At 47.1% G+C, this 19,044-nt stretch overlaps 1 protein-coding gene across 3 annotated transcripts in view; it reads left to right on the top strand.

The window, feature by feature from the left end:
- The window catches only part of FAM168A (family with sequence similarity 168 member A), a 199,050-nt gene extending 180,159 nt beyond the window's left edge, over positions 1-18,891 (top strand). For all 3 annotated transcript variants that reach the window (XM_059410311.1, XM_059410329.1, XM_059410320.1), the window contains 5 exons: positions 2,304-2,429; positions 9,053-9,195; positions 10,702-10,876; positions 12,351-12,481; positions 13,181-18,891. In XM_059410311.1, the coding sequence (XP_059266294.1) occupies positions 2,304-2,429; positions 9,053-9,195; positions 10,702-10,876; positions 12,351-12,463 (557 nt within the window). In that variant the 3' untranslated portion in view covers positions 12,464-12,481; positions 13,181-18,891. The remainder of the gene's footprint in view (positions 1-2,303; positions 2,430-9,052; positions 9,196-10,701; positions 10,877-12,350; positions 12,482-13,180) is intronic.
- The last annotated feature ends 153 nt before the right edge of the window (positions 18,892-19,044 follow it).

The raw sequence follows: 19,044 nt of genomic DNA, 5'->3' as shown, positions 1-19,044 counted from the left end.
ACAGCTAATATTTGTTGGTTTTCATGGTCTTCGTATTTGTCCAGTTATTTAAATTATTAAGTATTAAAATAGAGAAATAGAGAAAATACTAGTACTTGTTTTCTGGTTTCAATGAAACCAGAAGAAAATACACACTTCTTCAAGAACATACATAGTTTAGTTCACTCGATCAGTTAGACAAGACATAATCAAAGGCACAGTCGCACTTGCTTCTTTCCTGGTTAATCTGGAATGTTATTTTATTGTGTGTAATGCTGTCTTGTTCACTTTCTGGTTGGCGTGTGGCTGTGTTGCATCCCCAGCTGGCCCATGAATACCTTGTGTGCGGTGACCATGACCCACGTGTGTTCCTGTCCACCGTGGCGCTCCCCTCAGTGCTGAGTGCAGTGTAGGCTTCAGTACTCTTTGGTTAATTTTGATTTACTTTGTCATGCAGTCCTTCAGACTAATGTCAGACTTTTGGCTTATGAAAATTATGGTAAAGTATGCACCACTTGGGGAGAAAAACTGGACTGGAACAGGACACCCAAATTCTCTGTGGCAAAATTCAGGCCTCCTGATTCCTTATGGAGTCCCTAAGGGGTCTTGAGGACATGTGACTTCTCAGAACTATATGTTTTACTTTTTAGGGAGTTGTTTTGAGTGACCAGGGCTTTCCAGCCACATCGAGTGGCTGGTTCTAAATTTGGAGACATTTTGATAAGAGTTTTCAACACTAATTGGATTTTTTATTAATCCCAACTCCCCCTACCCCCACACTGGGGAAAGGAAACCTAAAACTGACTGCCCTCCTCCAATATTGTCTGCAGAGCCATGTCCTGATGTCCAGCAAAGGCTTTGGACTCTGCATGGGATTCTGCTAGATCTCCCTTTCTTCTGCCGGAATTCTCCTTTTAGTGTCACTTTCCTGCCCATGATTTCCTTTTCATATCTCAGCATCTGCTGTATATATTGCGGGCCATGAATGCAAGTGCAGTGTCAGCCCAGAACAGCTACACCTCTAGCCTTAGTTCAGCAAAACAGCAGTGTCCTTGACCTCCTCCTCTGGCCCCAGTATCTCCATGACTGAAGGAATCAGAGGCATTACGTGTTACCCGGCTGGGCGGAGGGGTTATGAGTTCTGTCTGAGGGAGGACTGGCCTTACCTTGGTGGAATTAGAGTGTATAGGCATACTTCTCATACCGCCCTGCTTTACCTTAGCCCCCTGTTGAACTGTTGCCATTGTAGCCCCCCCCCCATCCTGCTAATGTTTTTAAAAACCCTCATGTCTAAGATCTTGAGTGCAAAAGATACTGTTAAAATTATTCTTCCTACTCTAAGTAGAAATTTGGGTGAAAAATGGTTTCTCCTCTAGGAGAAAATATGTCAAGAGAAATCTCTAAAAAGTTAGGCATTTTCCCCCCCTTTGAAACCCTCTTTCCTCTCTCCTTTCCCGCAGGATACCATGAAGGTAAGTTTTTTGAGTCATTCCGACTTCTAGATCATATGAAGCATCATCCTTCAAATTTCTCAAGCTGAGCTTCAAGGTCAGCCTGGGAAGTCTCTGCAGATTTCTTTCAAACTGGGCCGCATCTCTATTTTACACCTGCCCCAAGTTGCCATATAATTTCTTAATGGCCCAGCAGATGCTCTCTAATTCATGAGGAGACATCTCAAGTGGGGCACCAGCAGCACCTCACCAGGAAGTAAAAAAATGTGTGCAAGAGGCTTATCTCTCTGGCCCCAGCTGGGCATACAGGAGAAGGAGTGGGAAGTGCCCCACTGGACAACCTGTGCCTTCCGAACTGCCAGAGCTCAGTCCCTTTAGAGGAGGTGACAGTCCAGCAGCATTCGTGTCATGTGGTAATTCTTTTGAGGTCTCTCTTTGGGAATAACTTATTGACCGCCCAGGTGAGATTTCAGGCATAAAAAATGAATACTCAATTGATCTGGCCGAGTACACAGTCGGAGGCCCACAAGTTGCTCCATATTGGTAAGAAAGCAGCTAAGGACTATCCCAGAGCCTTAGGCCGGAATGTCAGGCAGTAGGAGGTGGTAGTCGTAGGCATCTTCCTGGTTTTTGGTAGTGGGTAGAAAATCCTGGCTCTCTTAATGTAAGCTCAGTTTTCCTCGGTTTCAAATCATTTAGAAGTTCATGTCAGCAATTCTCCCAACCCACTCACCCATCTCAGAAAGGCTGAACCATCCTGTGTGTCTGAGCAGGGCCCCTCGGGTTATATGTTTCCATCCTTGCTTTGTGTCTGTGATTGGTGGTGCCCACTTCTTATTTCTGCCTAATGCCATTCTTGTGTCTTCCCTTAAGCAACTCTGCTGATGAAACAGGCCTGGCCACAGAACTCGTCTTCCTGTGGTACTGAAGGCACCTTCCACCTCCCAGTGGACACCGGGACCGAGAACCGAACTTACCAAGCATCCTCTGCGGCTTTCAGTAAATACAGCCTGTCTCTTCCTTTCCTTGTTCCCCTTGGTTGGGACTGATTTGTTTCTTAGGAAGAAAGGAAATGGAACTTTTAAAACTGACATTAGAAGATACTGTTTTAAGAGGTTCTCCTACCCACACAAAAAATTGACCTTCCTCATACAGAAAAGGTCATCCTCTTTGATCATGTACACAGCTTTGGGGAGACACAAAGCAGTGAGGGGGGGAAGAGGAAGTATGCACCTGGCCCACAAGTATGATTAGGGAAGAGCTGGTACTGCATTTCAAGGGAAAGAACAGAGAGCATCTCTGAAGGCCAGTGGACCTTTGGACGGAGAAGTCTTCTCCAAAACCCACTGCAGAGGGTTTCTCAGCCTTGCTCCTATGGACATCTGGACCAGATAATTCTTTGTTGTGGGGGGCTAACTGGTGCTTTGTAGGATGCTTAGCAGAGTCTCCTGGCCTCGGCTCCCTGGGTGCCAGCAAACCCTTATTATGGCAACTAAAAATATATCTAAACATTTCTAAAGATCTCCTGGGGAGGCAGAATTGCCTTCCCCATGAGAAACACTCCCCTAGTGGAAGCTACACTTAGGGAGCAAGGTGTGTACCTGGAGTCCCCAGGGAAGACAGAAACCATCTGGCCAGTCAGATTGCTTACACTCATCTTGAGGTTCAGCGGGGTGACTAATGGTTTCACCTTCACACCTGATTTTTAATACAAGAAGTCTCCCCTGGGTAAAATGAGGACCCGTGTTTGGAAGTTACTGAGTGGCACTTGGCCTCCATAGGAAGATTTTATGCCTTGTTGGAGCTGTCCAAAAGAGGAGTGGCTGGCTCTGGATGTGAGGAGTGCTTATTTCTTAAATTGTGCTGGCAGGGGTTTGACGTACCCTTGGCGGGATGCTGTAGACTAGGCCTGATAGTCTGGGGTTCAGTAAAATATTAATCTATTAAGTAGATTAGAAGAATATGCTGCATTTTTTTCTTTTCTTTAAAATACCCGTGTTATTTTCTCCTTACTTACTTGCCCCTAGTTGTTAACATCAACTTACCTTTAAACAACATAACTCTCACCTCTTAGAGGATTTGCTTTAATAATCACCCTCTCATTTAACCTACACTAGAGTCCTATTATTATGGTGGATTTTCATTCATTCAAGTTTGAAAGCTGAGGCTCAGAAAGGTAATATGTCCATTGCCATCCAAGTAGCCAGCAGCACAGCTACAAAAAGATGATATCACTCAGATTAAGTTTCAGGTTAAATTTACTGACTTTTTCCATGAGATTAATTTTACTCGTTAAGAGAGGGATGGCAGGTAGTAGGGAGTTTTTTCAGGTGCCTCAGATGGAACTGAATGAACATATAGGTAAGCAGGCTTATACATAAATATTTTCTCTTAAATCCACACATATGGTTGTAGATGCGTTTAGACACACCTACTGTAGTAGAACAGGAAGAGGTCTGGGACAGAGACCAAAGAGTTAGATTCTAGACATGCTTCAGTGTAACCTTGGATAATTTATGTCCAAGTTCTGGACCTACGTTTTTCCAACTGTAAAATGAAGGGACAGGACTAGGACTAGGTCATCTTTAAGGTTCTCTCTAGCTTTTAGACTCCCGATTCTGTCACCTTGGTGCAGTATACTCAACACCCACACCCCAGCAGGGACATTCTTTCTGGCTGCCCTGCCCATAGTTGACCAACTAGTCTTCACTCACCTATCTCCAGGGTACTGGAGGGTCCCTCCACAGGCAACCCTTTCTACAGTGAGAATGTCTGAATAATAGAAGGCTTTGCCTTCTCCTATGTGGAAATCTTCCTGAAGTCCCATTGAAATGTCCAGCAGCTATTCCCACTGTCCACTCAAAGGCTGTCACATTTCCTGGAAAGAACCAAAATGCACCTGTTCTTCTTTAAGCAAGTCCTGTGCGAACCTGTGCAATTATGAAATAGAAGTGGATTCGACTGACCCTCCCCCATCCACCAGGTTCCTCCCAGCACACAGATTTTTGTGGCTTCTAATGCCACAGAAAATTCAAGATTCTTTGACAAATTCAATTTTACTAATACTTGCTAAACCTGTTGGTAATTTAGGTCTCCCTCCTGTTTATTCCACAGTATAAGCAGGTTGTTTGGCTACGAACAACGAGACTCGGGGATCAAGGCAAGACTCAGACATAGAGCTTTGTTCCAACATGTAAATATCTGATGGTCAATAAACCACTTCGTCTAAAAGGCATCCTTGATGTGAGGACCTTTGAAGGTGGTAGGGGCTTTCCCAACCCCATCAAAAAAGATTTATAATAGTGCAAGAAGATTGAAGGCAGGGCTGAAATGGTTTCATCTCACTAATGTATACACTCTATTTATTATCCTGTTTGATGGAGCCTAAAATTAGAGTTAGAAATCTGATAGAAAGAACAGGGCCTTATAAAGCCTCTTCCAAAAGCAGAGCTGGAATTTCTAGTGATCTGATTCTTTTTTTTTTTTTTTCTGTCATATGATACTGCCTTTAGTGAAATAAGGACACAAAGGCCAATACGCCAAATGTCTAAGATTGGACTGCAGAGACTGATAGCTCAGAAAGGAGCCCTGCCCGGGGCATGGTAGCCTTGAATTCTGAGCCCAGCTCTGCACGGATTTGCTGTGCAGTTTTGGGAAGGTCCCTGGCCCCGTCCAGCTCCAGGTTCTTCATTTGAAACACAGAGAGTTGAATGCAAGTCTCTAATGTCCTTAAGGCATAGCGTTCCCAAATCCTCATTCTGTAACCTTCGGACTTAGGTAGAAATCCATCCACAAGTGCCAGGCCTCCAGTGAGGGAGCAGAGTCTGAGTTCCTGTGGGCAACATCAATGAGGTTTTTTTGTATCCAGCCCAACAGCTTCTTTTACTTAGATGCAGAGTAATAAATCCTCAAATTTTGTGTAACCCAAGGTAGCCCAGCCTCCAGGCCCAGGGGAATTTCTGATCCTCAGTGGTATGGACAGGACCACCAGTTAGTTATAGAAAATCCTCTAAAAGGATTTGCTCGTGAAAGTCTCACTGAAATACTCAGAGACTTGGAAAACCAGCACCAGAATGGCCTAAAATATCTAGTCCAAGTGAGGGTATTCCTTGAGACAAGAATTTACCTGGCTCACTGACAGAGCCCAGGCTAGGGGCCTAGGCAGTTTCTGCAGCCTCCTGACCCAGATGGAAACCTTGAGAACCAATGTAGTTGGAGGAAGGAGCACTGAGTCCTGAGTCCTGGCGAGCAGTTGCACTCTCTTCGCCATCTGTCATCTCATCTGTGAAATGTTTGTGTTGGGCTTAATGGTCTCTAACGTCTCCTCTAGTTCTAAGTTCTGCTTCTCCCTTCTCAAACCGTCCAGACCAATGAGCAGGGCTTTCTTCTGCAGCCTTGTCTTTTTGGCTGCCAAGGGCATTTTGGCTGCTGATTTGTATGCTGAGCATGTGTGTATCTCATTTTAAAACATGAAGAAAGGGAAACATTCTCAGACAAAGTTATTCTTAGATGTGGAAACCAAATTCTCCTGCAGTCTCTTGAAGCTTTTTGATTTTCCTCAGAGAGAGAAAACCTCAACACTTTGTAAGATGGTTGTCCTTGTGGCATAGAGGGTGTAGTGCAGGTTTACCCTGGGGATAAAAACTCCAGAGCACATTCTTGGGGAGCATGAGGGAAAGATGCCAGTATCATTGGCTTGTTCACTTTAAAGTATTATGAAGTCATGGCATTTTAAACCATATAGGTTTAGAATCTTAGAATCCTGGAGCCTGTGTCCCAAGTTGGGTCGCATCATGGAAGTCCTAGTTGAACCTCACGACTGTAGTCTTGCAGACCAGTCTCTTGCTTGCACATCCCCAGGACAGGAAGCTTACTATGTCTCTACACACAAAGAAAGAAAAGAGTAATAGCTCACTTTTATGAAGTGCTTTTAATGTGCCAGGCACTATCTGAAGGGCTTTGCAATTATTCATTAATGTGCTTATCAGAGTAACCCTCTGAAGTAGGTACTGTTGTGATTCCCATTTTACAGATGACGAGACTGCTATAGTCTGTAGCTATTAGATAGCAGGGCTGGGGTTCGGACCAGGCAGTGTGGCTCTGAACTACTCATAGCCATTACAGAGTGCTGTATAATTTTCAGAGCAGGCATTTTAGGATTCAGGGGTGTCCTGCCCTTCTGCATAGAAAAGAGATTCTCTCCACCCTAGCAAGACTCCTCATACCTTATTCCTCAAATCAGAAGTTGGCAAGCTTTCCCTATAGAGGACCAAATAATAAGTATTGGAGGTTTCTCGGGCCATATGGTGTCTGTTGTAACTACCATTGCAGCAGGAAAGCAGCTATAGTTGATAAGTAAATGAACAGCATGACCATGTCACAGTAAAACTTTACTTCCCAAAATAAGTTGTGATTACAAAAAAAAAAAAAAAATTGTAGTTTGCATGTTTTATTTATTTACTTATTTAAGTTTACTTATTTTTAGTAATCTCTACACCCCATGTGAGGTTCAAACCCGTGACCCTAAGTCAAGAGTCACATGCCTTTCCAGCCAAGCAAGCCAGGCACCCCTGTAGTTTGTGTGCTTTAAATGTTAATAGCATGATTAAAAGATTTGGTAATAAATAAATTTGGAAAAAGCCTCCTGCATATCCCTATCTTGGTGATCCATAGTTCATCCTGTCATTTAAAATTTCTCATTTAAACCTATTTATCTCTATTCTACATTGCTGCTACTCTTCACTCCAAGGTGAAGGAGCCCTCAGTTGTCTCCTTTTAGGTGTCACAAGCCTAAACTTCCTCTTTTCCCCCACAGTATCTGCTTCACCTGCTCTGTGTATCGTAATTAGCACCACAGTCCAGAAACTTGGAGGACCCTGCTCCATACTTCTCTTTCTCAGCAGACTCATACCTCCACATCTAGTTAGTTTCTAGTTCTTCAAAGTGCCACCTTCTCATGCATGTATTCCACTCCATCCTCATTGCTACTTATTTCCCAAGCACATGTGACCATAAAACTAGCTTCCCATGGAACAAACTATGGATCTGACAGGGGAAGATTAAATGACAGGATTCCAAGGAAGAGGACAGGACACCTTTTGGTGGTGCCTTTTGTAACCATCAAATAGCAGCTCTCCTTGCTGAGTACCTTATCATGGGCAGGGCGGGGGTGGGTGGGGAATGCCAAGCCAGTGCTGTGGAATGAGAGATTTGTGACCCTGTGGCAGCTTGCCATAGGTAGAAGAGACTCAGGATCTTTAGAAAAATGGGATTTTAGTTCAGGAAGAGATCTTCATTCTTAGCCTTCTGTTTTAACAGTCTAGGGAGCTAAGACCCAGAGACTTGACTTGGCAGTAGTCACTGCAAATTGGAAGAAAGCCTAAACTGAAACCTAGATCTATTCTCTCCCAAGAAAGCACCTCTCTTCACCCTGCCTCCAAGTCCCTTATTGCAGAATCAGTACCATGTTGCTGACAAAGGCCTTGGTGAGCATCCCATAGGTAAAAGAGCTGAGTTGAGGCCAGGAGAAGCCCAGTGATTTGCCAGGCAGACTGAGCCAGAATGAGCTGGCACAGGGAAGAAGCTCCAGCAACACCCCTTTCGAGATCAGAAGCCAAGGTCTCCTGGCACTGGCACTTCAACTCAGAAAATAGTAGTTCCTAAAAACACTTGCCCTTTCTGAGTAAGAGAGTTGGGGGTCACTTGATGATCATCTAGTTTCCATAGCATCATTTCATTTTGTGTTCTGAAAGTACGTGGTCTTGTTCCTTCTTATGTTTCATGTTCCTTATGTTCAGGTTCTTATGTTTCTTCTTATGTTTCAGGTTTTTCCTGCTAATGTAGGATCTGACTATTTTCCAAAAGATTCAAAGGCAGCACAGTTTTATTGAATGGCTGATTGTGAACTCCCTGGGGCTAAGTTCTAGGTTGATGTGAAGTTTTATGACCCCTGACCTTAGGTGTTGAGGCTGGAGGTAGTCCTTCCCTACCCAAAGCTGGCTCTGTAGGGCAGTTTTTTAGCATCTCAGAAGATGAAGCTCTCTGAATGGTGTCTTCTGTGGGCTTTTTGCCTTAAAATTGTCAGGGAAGAAGAGGAACGTGGTAGGAGAAGTCCAAAAAGAGAGAGAGATAAGGAAAAAACGAAAGAGAGAGTAAGGGGGAAAACAAGAAAACCAGAAACAGAGGACACCCTGGGCCGCTGAGGGAGGCTTGAGAAAGCAGGAAGACGGATTGTGGTAGGGAGCGAGTGGGCGGAGGCTCTCCCTCTGTCTGTGCACACATGCCCATCTCCTGGTACACAGACAGAATCCCAGACCATCCATGCTGCAGCGGTCCCTTAAGAGATCATCTGGTTCCGGCCTTTTATTTTATAGATCATACCCCTGAGAACCAGAGAAATAAAAGATGCCAGAATCACTCATGCAGCCCTGTGCACCAGGACTGAGGGAGCTGCCTCTGGGCCCAGGGCTTTCTGGGTGGAGCCTTGTTCTCTGTCTGTTCTCATCTGTGTTTCCAGCCTGGAAAGCCCCTCCTTGTCTGGGGAGTCGTGACTGGGACCTGCTGTCTTACAACAATGCTGTTCTGTCAACTAATTGGAAGTCTCTCTTATTGCCTTGGTACAGGATATACTGCGGGAACACCATACAAGGTCCCACCGACCCAGAGTAATACTGCTCCACCCCCCTACTCCCCATCACCCAACCCCTATCAGACGGCCATGTATCCAATCAGAAGTGCCTACCCCCAGCAGAATCTGTATGCCCAGGTAGGTGCATCTGGAAGCCTGGGCCCACCTCAGGAGGAGGAGCCACCGCTGTGGGTGGGGTGGGGGTGGCTGAGTAAGAGAGGGAAGGCAAGTTCATGGCTCTGGCCAGTTGTTACTATGATATCATGGAAACAATAGCCCTGTAGTCTACACACTCTCTCACCCCACCTCAGCTCCTGGAGGGGTTACATATGAAGTCATTTAGATTAACAGAGCCTAGAATGTCAGAGGAACAAGGGCCCCTGGAGATCATCTAGCTCAATTCCTTTTTATACAAGTGGGGAAGCTGAGACCCAGAGAGGAGAGTTACTTGTCCAAGGTCACATAGGAGGAGCTATTAGTTGAGTAAGGATGAGACCCAAAGTGTCTGGGCTTCTCTCCCTAACCCCCACATCTACCCTTCCTTGATAAAGTCCATGATCTAAACAGGGAGGAGGTAAGGGCTCAGGCTCTATTACCAGTTCACTGTGTGATCTTGAGTAAGTTACTCTCTCTCTCTCTCTGTGCCTCCATGTCCCCATCTGGGCTCCTTCAAAGTGTATACTCTGAGGGGATGCTATGATAGGGACTATGTGAGTCCAGTATGCACATGGCACAGTTTTCTGGGGTCACCATTCTTTGTGAGGTTTCAAGTAGTGAGAACACTTTAGAAAACAGCTACGTTGTAGAGTAGAATGGGAAACTTTTGAAAGATAAGACAACAGGCCTGAGATGGATTTTTCTTGTTTGTGGTAAGCTGCTTTGCACTATGTTCTCAGACCTCTGGGATTATAAACCCATATTCTGCGGCCCCTGTCAGAAGTTAGTAGAGGCATTTGAGAAGCTCGGGATTAAGACGATCCAGGGGCCTGTGTCTACTCCCCACAAAGGTCAGTAGGACTGTGGGCTGTGGCAGCAGGAAGCAGCCATGTGATCTAGGCAGTGGGAAGTCACTTCAGACCTCTGTCTCCATCCTTACCTCTTTGCCTAGGGAAATAGTAAGAGACATCTGAGGAAATGCTTTGAATTTGTGACAGTTTCCAATAGGTGAGATGGCAGGACTCACACCAGTGTGACCGTCCCACTAGTAATGCTTCATGTGCATGCATACAGTGGTCTGAATTCACCAGCCCCATCCATATCTTTCCTCATGGGCTATATAGTTCCTGCCTTTATATTTTAGGCAGCTTGTAGAAGCACACTGCAATAAGATACATACATTTTAAAATATTAAAATCAGGGCTCTTACCCCATCAGATCATCATAACAGCCCTAGGAGCAAGGCAGGACAGGGTTGGAGCCTTATTTTTCATACGAGAAGCTGAGCCTGATACCGAACTGTCCGTAGTCATGTAGTAAGACAGACGCAGAGTCCCACTGGGGCCCATACTTTGAGTTCCTGGGACTGTGCTCCTCTGAGCCCATCTCATAGGGTCTGGGAAGAAAGGTCTCCCCTCCTTCCTCCTCTCTCCATATCTTACCCCACGTCTCCAAAAGCCTGTATGACCTCAGCCTTTTTTCCCCCAGGGAGCCTACTACACACAGCCGGTGTATGCTGCTCAGCCCCACGTCATCCACCACACCACGGTTGTCCAGCCCAACAGCATTCCCTCTGCCATCTACCCGGCGCCTGTTGCTGCCCCCAGGACCAATGGTGTGGCCATGGGCATGGTGGCCGGCACCACCATGGCAATGTCAGCAGGTGATGGTAGCATCTGTTTCACTGTCCCCCTTCTCCCGAAACTCATGACAGACCAGAGAACACCATCATGGAATCAAGTGTAGCATAGCATGAGAAATTGTTCTGGGAGCCCTGTCTACAGAGACGAGGAAGATTTCACTGAGAAGGACATATTGAGCTTGGTCTTACAGGGGTAACAGAAGCTAACCAGAGGAATGGAAGAGGGAAAAGCAGTGGAAAGAACATGAGCACAGTGTGTTCACAGAATGGAAATGGTCCAAGATCCCTTAAAAAATAGGGGCAGCGGGAGCAGTCAGTAAAGCCACAGTGGAGAGACCCAAATTCCTTTAGGGAATAGGGGAGCTAGCAAAGGGGTTTAAGCAGGGGGGAGATGGGTTTGGTTTAAACACTCTCTGGCTGCAGGGTGGAGGTGTGGTCAGATGGTAGAGGCTAGAAGTAGGTAGTTCAGTGGGATGGCTATAGTTCAGAGGAAGGATGGTGGTATTTGGACTCTGGTTCCAGAAAGGAGGGCATGAGGCAATGTTATTTAGCAGGCAGGAGCTCAAGACCCTGTCCTGTAATTGATTGTAAGGCACGGAGTGCCCCTTCTCCATTTCTGGCTTACTTCAGAAATCACACCAGAGCTCTGTCCATCTGGAATCTTGTGGATTGGGTAGAAATACCCCAGGAATAGCAGGGAAGTCTCTGGATGTGCTGACATTCAGAAGAAGAGCATGAGATGTCAAGAGGGCCATGAATAACCTTTAGAGACCCAGCTTTTTTTTTTTTTTTTTTAAGGTTTTTATTTATTTGACACAGAGATAGAGTATAAGCAGGCAGAGGGAGAGGGAGAAGCAGGCTCTCTGCTGAGCTGTGAGCCCAATATGGGGCTTGATCCCAAGTCCCTGGGATCATGACCTGAGCCAAAGGCAGCAGCTTAACCAGCTGAGCCATCCAGGTGCCTTGAGACCCAGCCTTTAAACAATCACTTAAGGGAAGAGAGTACCAGGGGTCTAATGGATGGGAGGTGAGAGCTGGGATTTTATTCTGCCCCTAATGTAAGGGGTTGTTGAGGCCTCTTTCCCCAGATCAGGTCAGTAAGCTATTGATTATCTGCTTGGTGCCAGCCTTGTTCTGGTCCTGGGGACCAGTTATTGACAGATAAGAGCCCCGCCTTTAGCAACAGCAGGGCTAGGGGTAAATACAACCATATAAACCAACAGTTTCCACTCGGTAGAATAGGAGGAGCATACAAAGAAGAGTAAAAGGAAGCCACTGAAGACGGATGATTGACTCTGTCCTGGAGCATCAGCAAAACTTACCCTAAGGAGATGAAGCCTGGCAAGGTGGGAGGGGTGGGCAGCAGTTCATGAGCAGGTCGGGAGGTGGGGGCCCAGGTTGGGGAGCAGCTATACGAAAGGCCATGACTTCATCCTCATCATCCCAGTGCCCTGGGATGGCCTCATTGGGTTTACTCTTCTCTTTGGATACTCAGGTACCCTGCTGACTGCACCCCAGCACACCGCGATCGGGGCACACCCCGTCTCCATGCCAACATACAGGGCCCAAGGGACCCCTGCGTACAGCTATGTGCCCCCGCACTGGTAAAGCCTGCAGCCCATCCAAGTGAGTGGGGTCTGGGCTGGGAGAAGTAGGAGGGTGACCAAATACCAGGATTGCCCCTAGCAAAGCCCCTGGCCTGGTCTACAGCACAGGTGTCTGCAGGGGCCAGTGACAGTCACCAGCTGCTTTCCTGTTCCATGTTCAGTAATACCACTGTCAAGGACAGCTGTGACTTTGCATGTATTCTAGATAAACTTTACATATGTTATGTCATAATCCTTATTATGGTAGCTCTCTGAATGAGGATTTTTAGCTCTATTTTACAGATAAATACATAGTTCAATACACCTAAACTAGGAGGACTCCAGTCCTCTAGTACTCTAGTCTTAAGACTTCCTTTAACTCTGAGCTTCATTGTTCAGATGAAGCCTTAGCTTAATCAGAGAGAGACTTTGGGCCACTGCCCCTCACCCACCAGCTTCCTTCCAGACCGCACCCCACCCCCACCCTCACCACAGCTCCCAAGGCAGAGCCAGTGAACCTCAGGGCTCCAGGGATGTCACTGTTAAATCCTCTGCCCTCTCTCCTGATCTCCCCTGCCCTCCACCTCCTCCAGGAGCTCTTGGTACTGGATGAGAAGCAAGCAGCTCCACCAGGAAGGCACAAAGGGCTCCTTGTAGGGCACAGGATGGGATCCAGCGGCTTCCTGAAGTGGCCTCAGGAATATCATTGTCACTAATGGCTCTCCCCTTCCTTCCTCAGATCTGGAGTCACACATTGTATGCAACTACTCAAGTCTTACACAGGTGCTGGAGCAGTCTCCTAGCAGCACCACCTCTATTTGCAAGAAGAGACAACGGAAGTGCAAGGGTCACTTTATGCATCTTTAACGGTTTTGGTTTTATTTTTGGTTTTTGTAAAAGCTGCTTTTTCTAATCTCCTGCCTCTCCCCACTGTCCCCTTCTTAGCCGCTACCCTTCCAGGTCTATCCCCTCCTCTTGACCAGGCACATCCTCTTTGCTCTTCTCTCCTTCCCCAAGCATCTGGTCCCTGGGGACCCCAGTCTAGTGGCAGGCAGAGAGTGGGGTTTATTGCAATGGTTCAGCTGAAGGTGTGATTTCCTTTGACGAGCATAACACATGTGGCCCTCGGGTCCAGGGTAGAAACTCAGAGCTATTGAGCAAGTTCATTTATTTTTCCTAAGCAAGATTATTTGAGGACATGGCCATGTCCTAATGCAAAGGAAAGTCTTCTGAGAACCATCGCAACAGACCAAGAACAGAACCACCTGATTAGGTAGGAGTGTTCATAGCAGCTTAATACCCCAGGTGAGAACCTGGGAAAACCAGATTCTTTCTTTGGGAGACCTTGAGGGGGGGGGGGGGGGGGGGCACTGTGGGAGGGAAAGAGGGAAGAGAGGTGCTTGCCTGCTGGCTTTGGTTTTGTAAGGTCTCTGGCCAAATTGTCTGGGCCTGGACCCTCTGATTTGCACAGTGTTGTTAACTGACCTGGCACTTCCTCAAAAGGTAATTTTGACCTCAGACCTGCCAAGCAGCTGCAGGGAGATGGTATCTCAGCCTCCCAAAGCCTTGGAAGGCCAGGTGCCCTATGTAATCCAGACCTTGGCCCCTGAGCCCACGTGGACCCACTCTGATAAGACGCTTCCTCCTGATTAGAGTGGGAACCTGTGGCACTTCTCTCCCTACTCTCTGCCCTTCCCGGTGCCAGGGCTCACCAGTCTGTCCATAGGGCTCTTGGTTACCTTGTGCCATTCACGGCCAAAGTGAAGGAACCACATTCCAGGTGGGTGCTGGCAGCTCTGAAGGTCAGGATAGTGAAGGAAAAGCAATAGCAATAAACATTTCATAGACTCATGGAACTGAAGGGACCTTAGCAATCATCTCATCCATTCCCCTGTTTGATTGATGAGGAAGCTGAGGCCCAGAGAAAATGAAAGGACTTCCCTAGATCTTGCAGTAAATTAGCATTAAATGCAGCCTTCCTACCTAGGGGCATGTTACCCACAAAACTTTACCTAGGGATGGATTAGCTTCGTTTTGTAAAAATTAAGTCAGCAGCCCCCACACCTGGTGAACTCTGGAACAGTCTCTGGGCTTTGGTTTCTGCTCTTTTCCTCCATGGATTCCAAAGGAGGGGGTTGAAGACTGGGCAGAGGTCACATGGGGGCAGATGGCAGGAACAGAAATTGCAAATGAGGAAATAGCATTCGGAAATTCTGGGAAGACATCTGGAACTTTCATTCTATACCGGACTCCAGTCCTAGAAGGAGCAAGTGGGCTGGCTGAAAAGGAGAATCTATGCTTTTAGAACAGTAGCCCCTCATCCTGAGAAGAGAGGAGGACAAGGATGAGACCCAGGAAACAGGGGCTCTCATGGGAGAAGAGGAACTTCTGAGTCAGGAATCATGGCTAGTCTCAGCCTGGAGCCCACTGTCCCAGAACTGTCCCCTGTACCCGGCTTCTGGCTGGGCCAGCAGCCCCTTTGGGGATGGAGGGGTGCAGGAACATTTTATTGTACAAAATGGGATCATTGATAGCATTTGGGACTTCTAAATAACCCTTTTCATTTTAAATTCATGCATACTTGGACATACTCCTACCTGTACCTCCCATGTCTCCCTTAAAGGAGGAAAAAATTCAGGAAACTTGAGCCAGAAGGACCTCAGAGGCTGTCTGGCCATTCCCAGGAGGGCAGAGCCCATCAGCATCCAACTGAGAGCCAGGAATTGGGGGACCTACCTTCTTGGCCTTCCAGGAAACTGCAGGACCAGTAAGGAGAAACCTAGCTATTCTAAATGGTCTGTTCTAGGGTGCTGATGGGGTTTCATTTTAAAACAACAGTTTTCCAGTGTTAATCCATTTTTTGCAAATACCTCCTCCTACTCTCTGGTTTTGTAAGGGTGGGTGAAGGTTGTTCTAGATTATGTCATTTGTGTATGGAAAATGCCAAAATACTACTAATGATAATAATAGGAAACCTCTGTGTTTGTCAGGTGCACCATAGATTTCAGAGTGCTTCCCAGCATTTATTTTACTGGCCCTGAGAAAGAGGCGGGTCGGAGTTCTTGCACCCATTGAACAAATGAGGAAACTGCTTCTAGAAGGAAAGGGAACTTGTCAGTGTGAGCAGAATGCTAGTGTCTTAATAGGCTTCTCTGAACCCTGCTGCGTCTAGGTGAGCTGGCTAGAACCACAGAGAGGAGGTAAAAAGGAGACCTAGGAATGACCTAATTACTTTTGTTCTTTCTATACCAGTAAGTAAAAACTAACATCTAGTACCTCACAGTTCACAAAGCAATTTCACATCCATTCGTCTGGCTTAACCCTGTGAAATAGAGTATTCCTCCCATTTGATCCATGGGGACACGGAGACTTGGAAAAGCAAAGAGACTTGTTTATCAGTGTCACAGCCACCCGAATCCCAGTTTGTCCGCTTTCCCTCCAGTCAGATTCCACACAAAGGCTTGTGGACTGAAGCGTCTGTGCTCTGCACCCCCTCTTTGCCCTAGTATGTAATTCCAGATCAAAGACAGGCCCCGAGGCAAAAAGGTGCAGAAAAGCCGTGGTCTGGAAGATCCCAAGTCCAGCACCCCTTTCTCAGTATCTGTAGTAGACCCCCAGTTCTGCTGGCCTCCCCTGCTTGCTTTGACGGAGATCCACAAGCCTAGCCAAGCTTAGGGAGTCATCGCAAAGGGAGTTAGTCCAGGAGAGCAGGGGCAATAGTGTGCCTCGGGCAGGAGGAACATTCCTGGTAGGATCATAAGCATCTGCTGGGCAGCATCCGAAAGTACTGGATGGCCCAATGGCAAAGCTGGACAGAAGGTCAGCTGGAAAGGCTGTGTCACTGTAGGAAGGCCAGCAAGCCAGAGAGGACAAGGGGTGTGCCCACAAGACATAGCTACAAAGGTGGCAGCGGCATGCAAACGCCTCTCCGCTGTCTCCCCCACCCCAGCACCACAAGCTTGGTGGCTGGGGTTAGGGGCATTGGTGGTTCCAGTCAGTAGACTGTCCTCTTGGTTTTCCCAGCTTCTCCCTGACTCCCTCTCAACAGCCTAGGGCCCAGGAATCTGGAGTCTGGAGTGCCCCCAAGTGGTCAGAACATAACCTTGTTGCCACTTTATGAAAAAACGTAATGTTTTCTTCAGACAGGACAGTTGCTACAGCTCTTCTCTCTTGGCACTGACCCTAAAGTGTATATCCCCTTAGCTAAATATTGAACAAGGCCAAGTTCAATACCCATGGGTTCACCTATCCATAGGTTTTTTTTTTTTTTTTTTTAAATGTACAAAGTACTTTGACATGATTGCCAAATCCTCACTTTACACGTGGGAAAGACTAAGTCTCAGAAGGCTTAGGAGACTTGGGGCACCTGGCTGGCTCAGTTGGTAGAGCATGGGACTCTTGATCTCAGGGTCAGGAGTTAAAGCCCCACGTTGGGCCTAGAGCTTACTTGGTGGTGGGGGGAGAAGACTTAAGAGATTTGACAAAAGTCATACAGTTAAGAGAAGGAGCCCAAATTTGACCCTTCAAATTCTCTGCTCTTTCAGCTGGCATCTGTCACCTGCTGGGTCTCGGTGGCAGGCAGTGAAGAAGGGTTGAGCTGTCTGCCCCAAACAGAGGAAGACTCCCTAGAGATCTGGGGAGCTCAGTCCTCCCAGCTGAGATTTTTATGATGGGCAGGCCTTGAGGACCCTGGCAGCACCAGGAGGATGAAAATTGGCAACAAAAGGCCTAACTTGAACAAAACACTTTGGGGTAATAATGCCTAGGACTAAAGCCACATTCAAGGGTAGCTCCAGGTATCTGTCCATTGAAAGACCCTGTACACCCATGCTTTCTGACTCTGGAAAGCCTGCCCACTGTCCACATGCAGTGAGTTGGCACTCCCAGGGGACCTGGTATAGCCCTGAATGGCCAAAAGCACATCGGACTTCAATTCCTGGGCTTGCTTTTCCCACAAATGAGAACCAGGACCAAAGAGTTCTTACTCTATCTTAGCTCTTACCCCTGGCCACCCAAATTGTTCCAAGTTTGAGATTTACTACTCCCAGAGAGCTGGGGGCAGGGGGGGGGGGCGTCCTTTGTTCTGAGTGGCATTCAGAAATGAATCACATGGAACATAAAAGTAGGGCAGGCCCCTTGGTCGCCAAGCCTGGGGCCCCGCATATCAGAATCCTTAGCTCTGCTCCATGGGCAGAGAAGGAAGGCCCGGAGGGCATGGGTCTTAATCTTTGTGTGGTTTTAGTTATAGCACTCTGGCTGGATTAATCACTTAGAGGTCACCGTTGCAGCTGAGTGAAGATACATGGAAGCTCTGCTTTTCCATCCTGTATTCTACCATGTCCCTACAGAGTATGCAGTCCCATCTGCTTGCCAAGCTTCAGAGAGGGGCAGGTCAGGCAGTCGAGCGGGCAGGTAGGAGACCATCTCCGTGCAGGTGCACAGCCCCAGGGGAATCCAGGCCCCTCCCAAAAGCAAGATCACAGCAAGGAAACCCAGCCAGGCTAACCATCAATTCCGTACCTGAGCGTCTTGAGTTCAGGCTCCCATGGGCATGCCAGGCAGACTGTGGTCCTTCACCTGTGTTCCTGTCTCCTAGAAAACTTGTTCCTGAAGTTAAATATTACATGGTTCCAGGACCCAGCCTTCAAAATTCCTGCCTGGCAGGCCAGCTTCAACATTCCGTAGCCAAATTTGCCTGAGCCAGACTTGGGCCCCGTTCCCTCAGTTTTTCCCAATGGTTATTTTATATCTTGCATGCTGTTGAGTCCAGTCCAGTGGCCAAGGGAGGAACACAGGGGTTGGGACTGGCCGCCACAAAGCCAGAAAGGGAAACGAGAACCTTTGTTTTCCGAGGCTGTATCCACAGTCCCTGGGCATTCATGTTATGGTGGTGAGGCCCGATACCCATCCCAGCTCCTGAAGTGTGTACTCTCTTTCCTGAAGAGAACAGTTAGAACAGCTTTGCAGATAAGTACCAGCCCTTAGGAGTCAAATGGGTGAAACTTTGGGCCTGACCCCAGCAAGACCAGCATCTTGAGGTTCTAGCCTTCCTCCTCATGCCTGTGAGGCAGGGAAAGAGTGGGAATGCCCACAGACCACCTTCTCGGGCCAGCCAGAACACATGGCTCTGGGGGGGACTCCAGCTCCTCCTCCTTACCCAAGGGGAGGTAAGGCCAGGCCTCTAGCAACTTGGAAGTTGTCTATAATGACCTTTAAAGACCCAAGGGTCTGTCCCCATCTCCTGACTATTTCATCCCTATTTCATATCACATGACAGAGAAGCCTGTTCTCGTGGCATGTTAACATCCCTGTAAGAGCATTGTATATGATTTTGTATTTTTTAATTCATTTTAATCTACAGGTTGGAATCTAATTTTTAAATTTTATTGGAACTCACATTTTAAAAAAGAAAAACATTTAAAATAATAATAAACCTTTGACCGGTGTCTTCCAAGTAGTTTGATCAAAGAACAAAACACAGCCTGGAGTGTAAAGATTGGAAAGCCCCATGGCCTTGCCTTGTGTGTATGAAGTGTAAATCTGGTTTTGTTTTGTTGTTTTGGATTCTTTTGGGTTTTTGTTTCGTTTTGTTTTGAAGATCAG

This window comes from Mustela nigripes, chromosome 1 (genome assembly GCF_022355385.1).
Source record: "Mustela nigripes isolate SB6536 chromosome 1, MUSNIG.SB6536, whole genome shotgun sequence".
NCBI classification, from domain to species: domain Eukaryota; kingdom Metazoa; phylum Chordata; class Mammalia; order Carnivora; family Mustelidae; genus Mustela; species Mustela nigripes.
The sequence above is the reverse complement of the archived record's forward strand: the minus strand, read 5'-3'. Positions and strand labels throughout refer to the sequence as shown.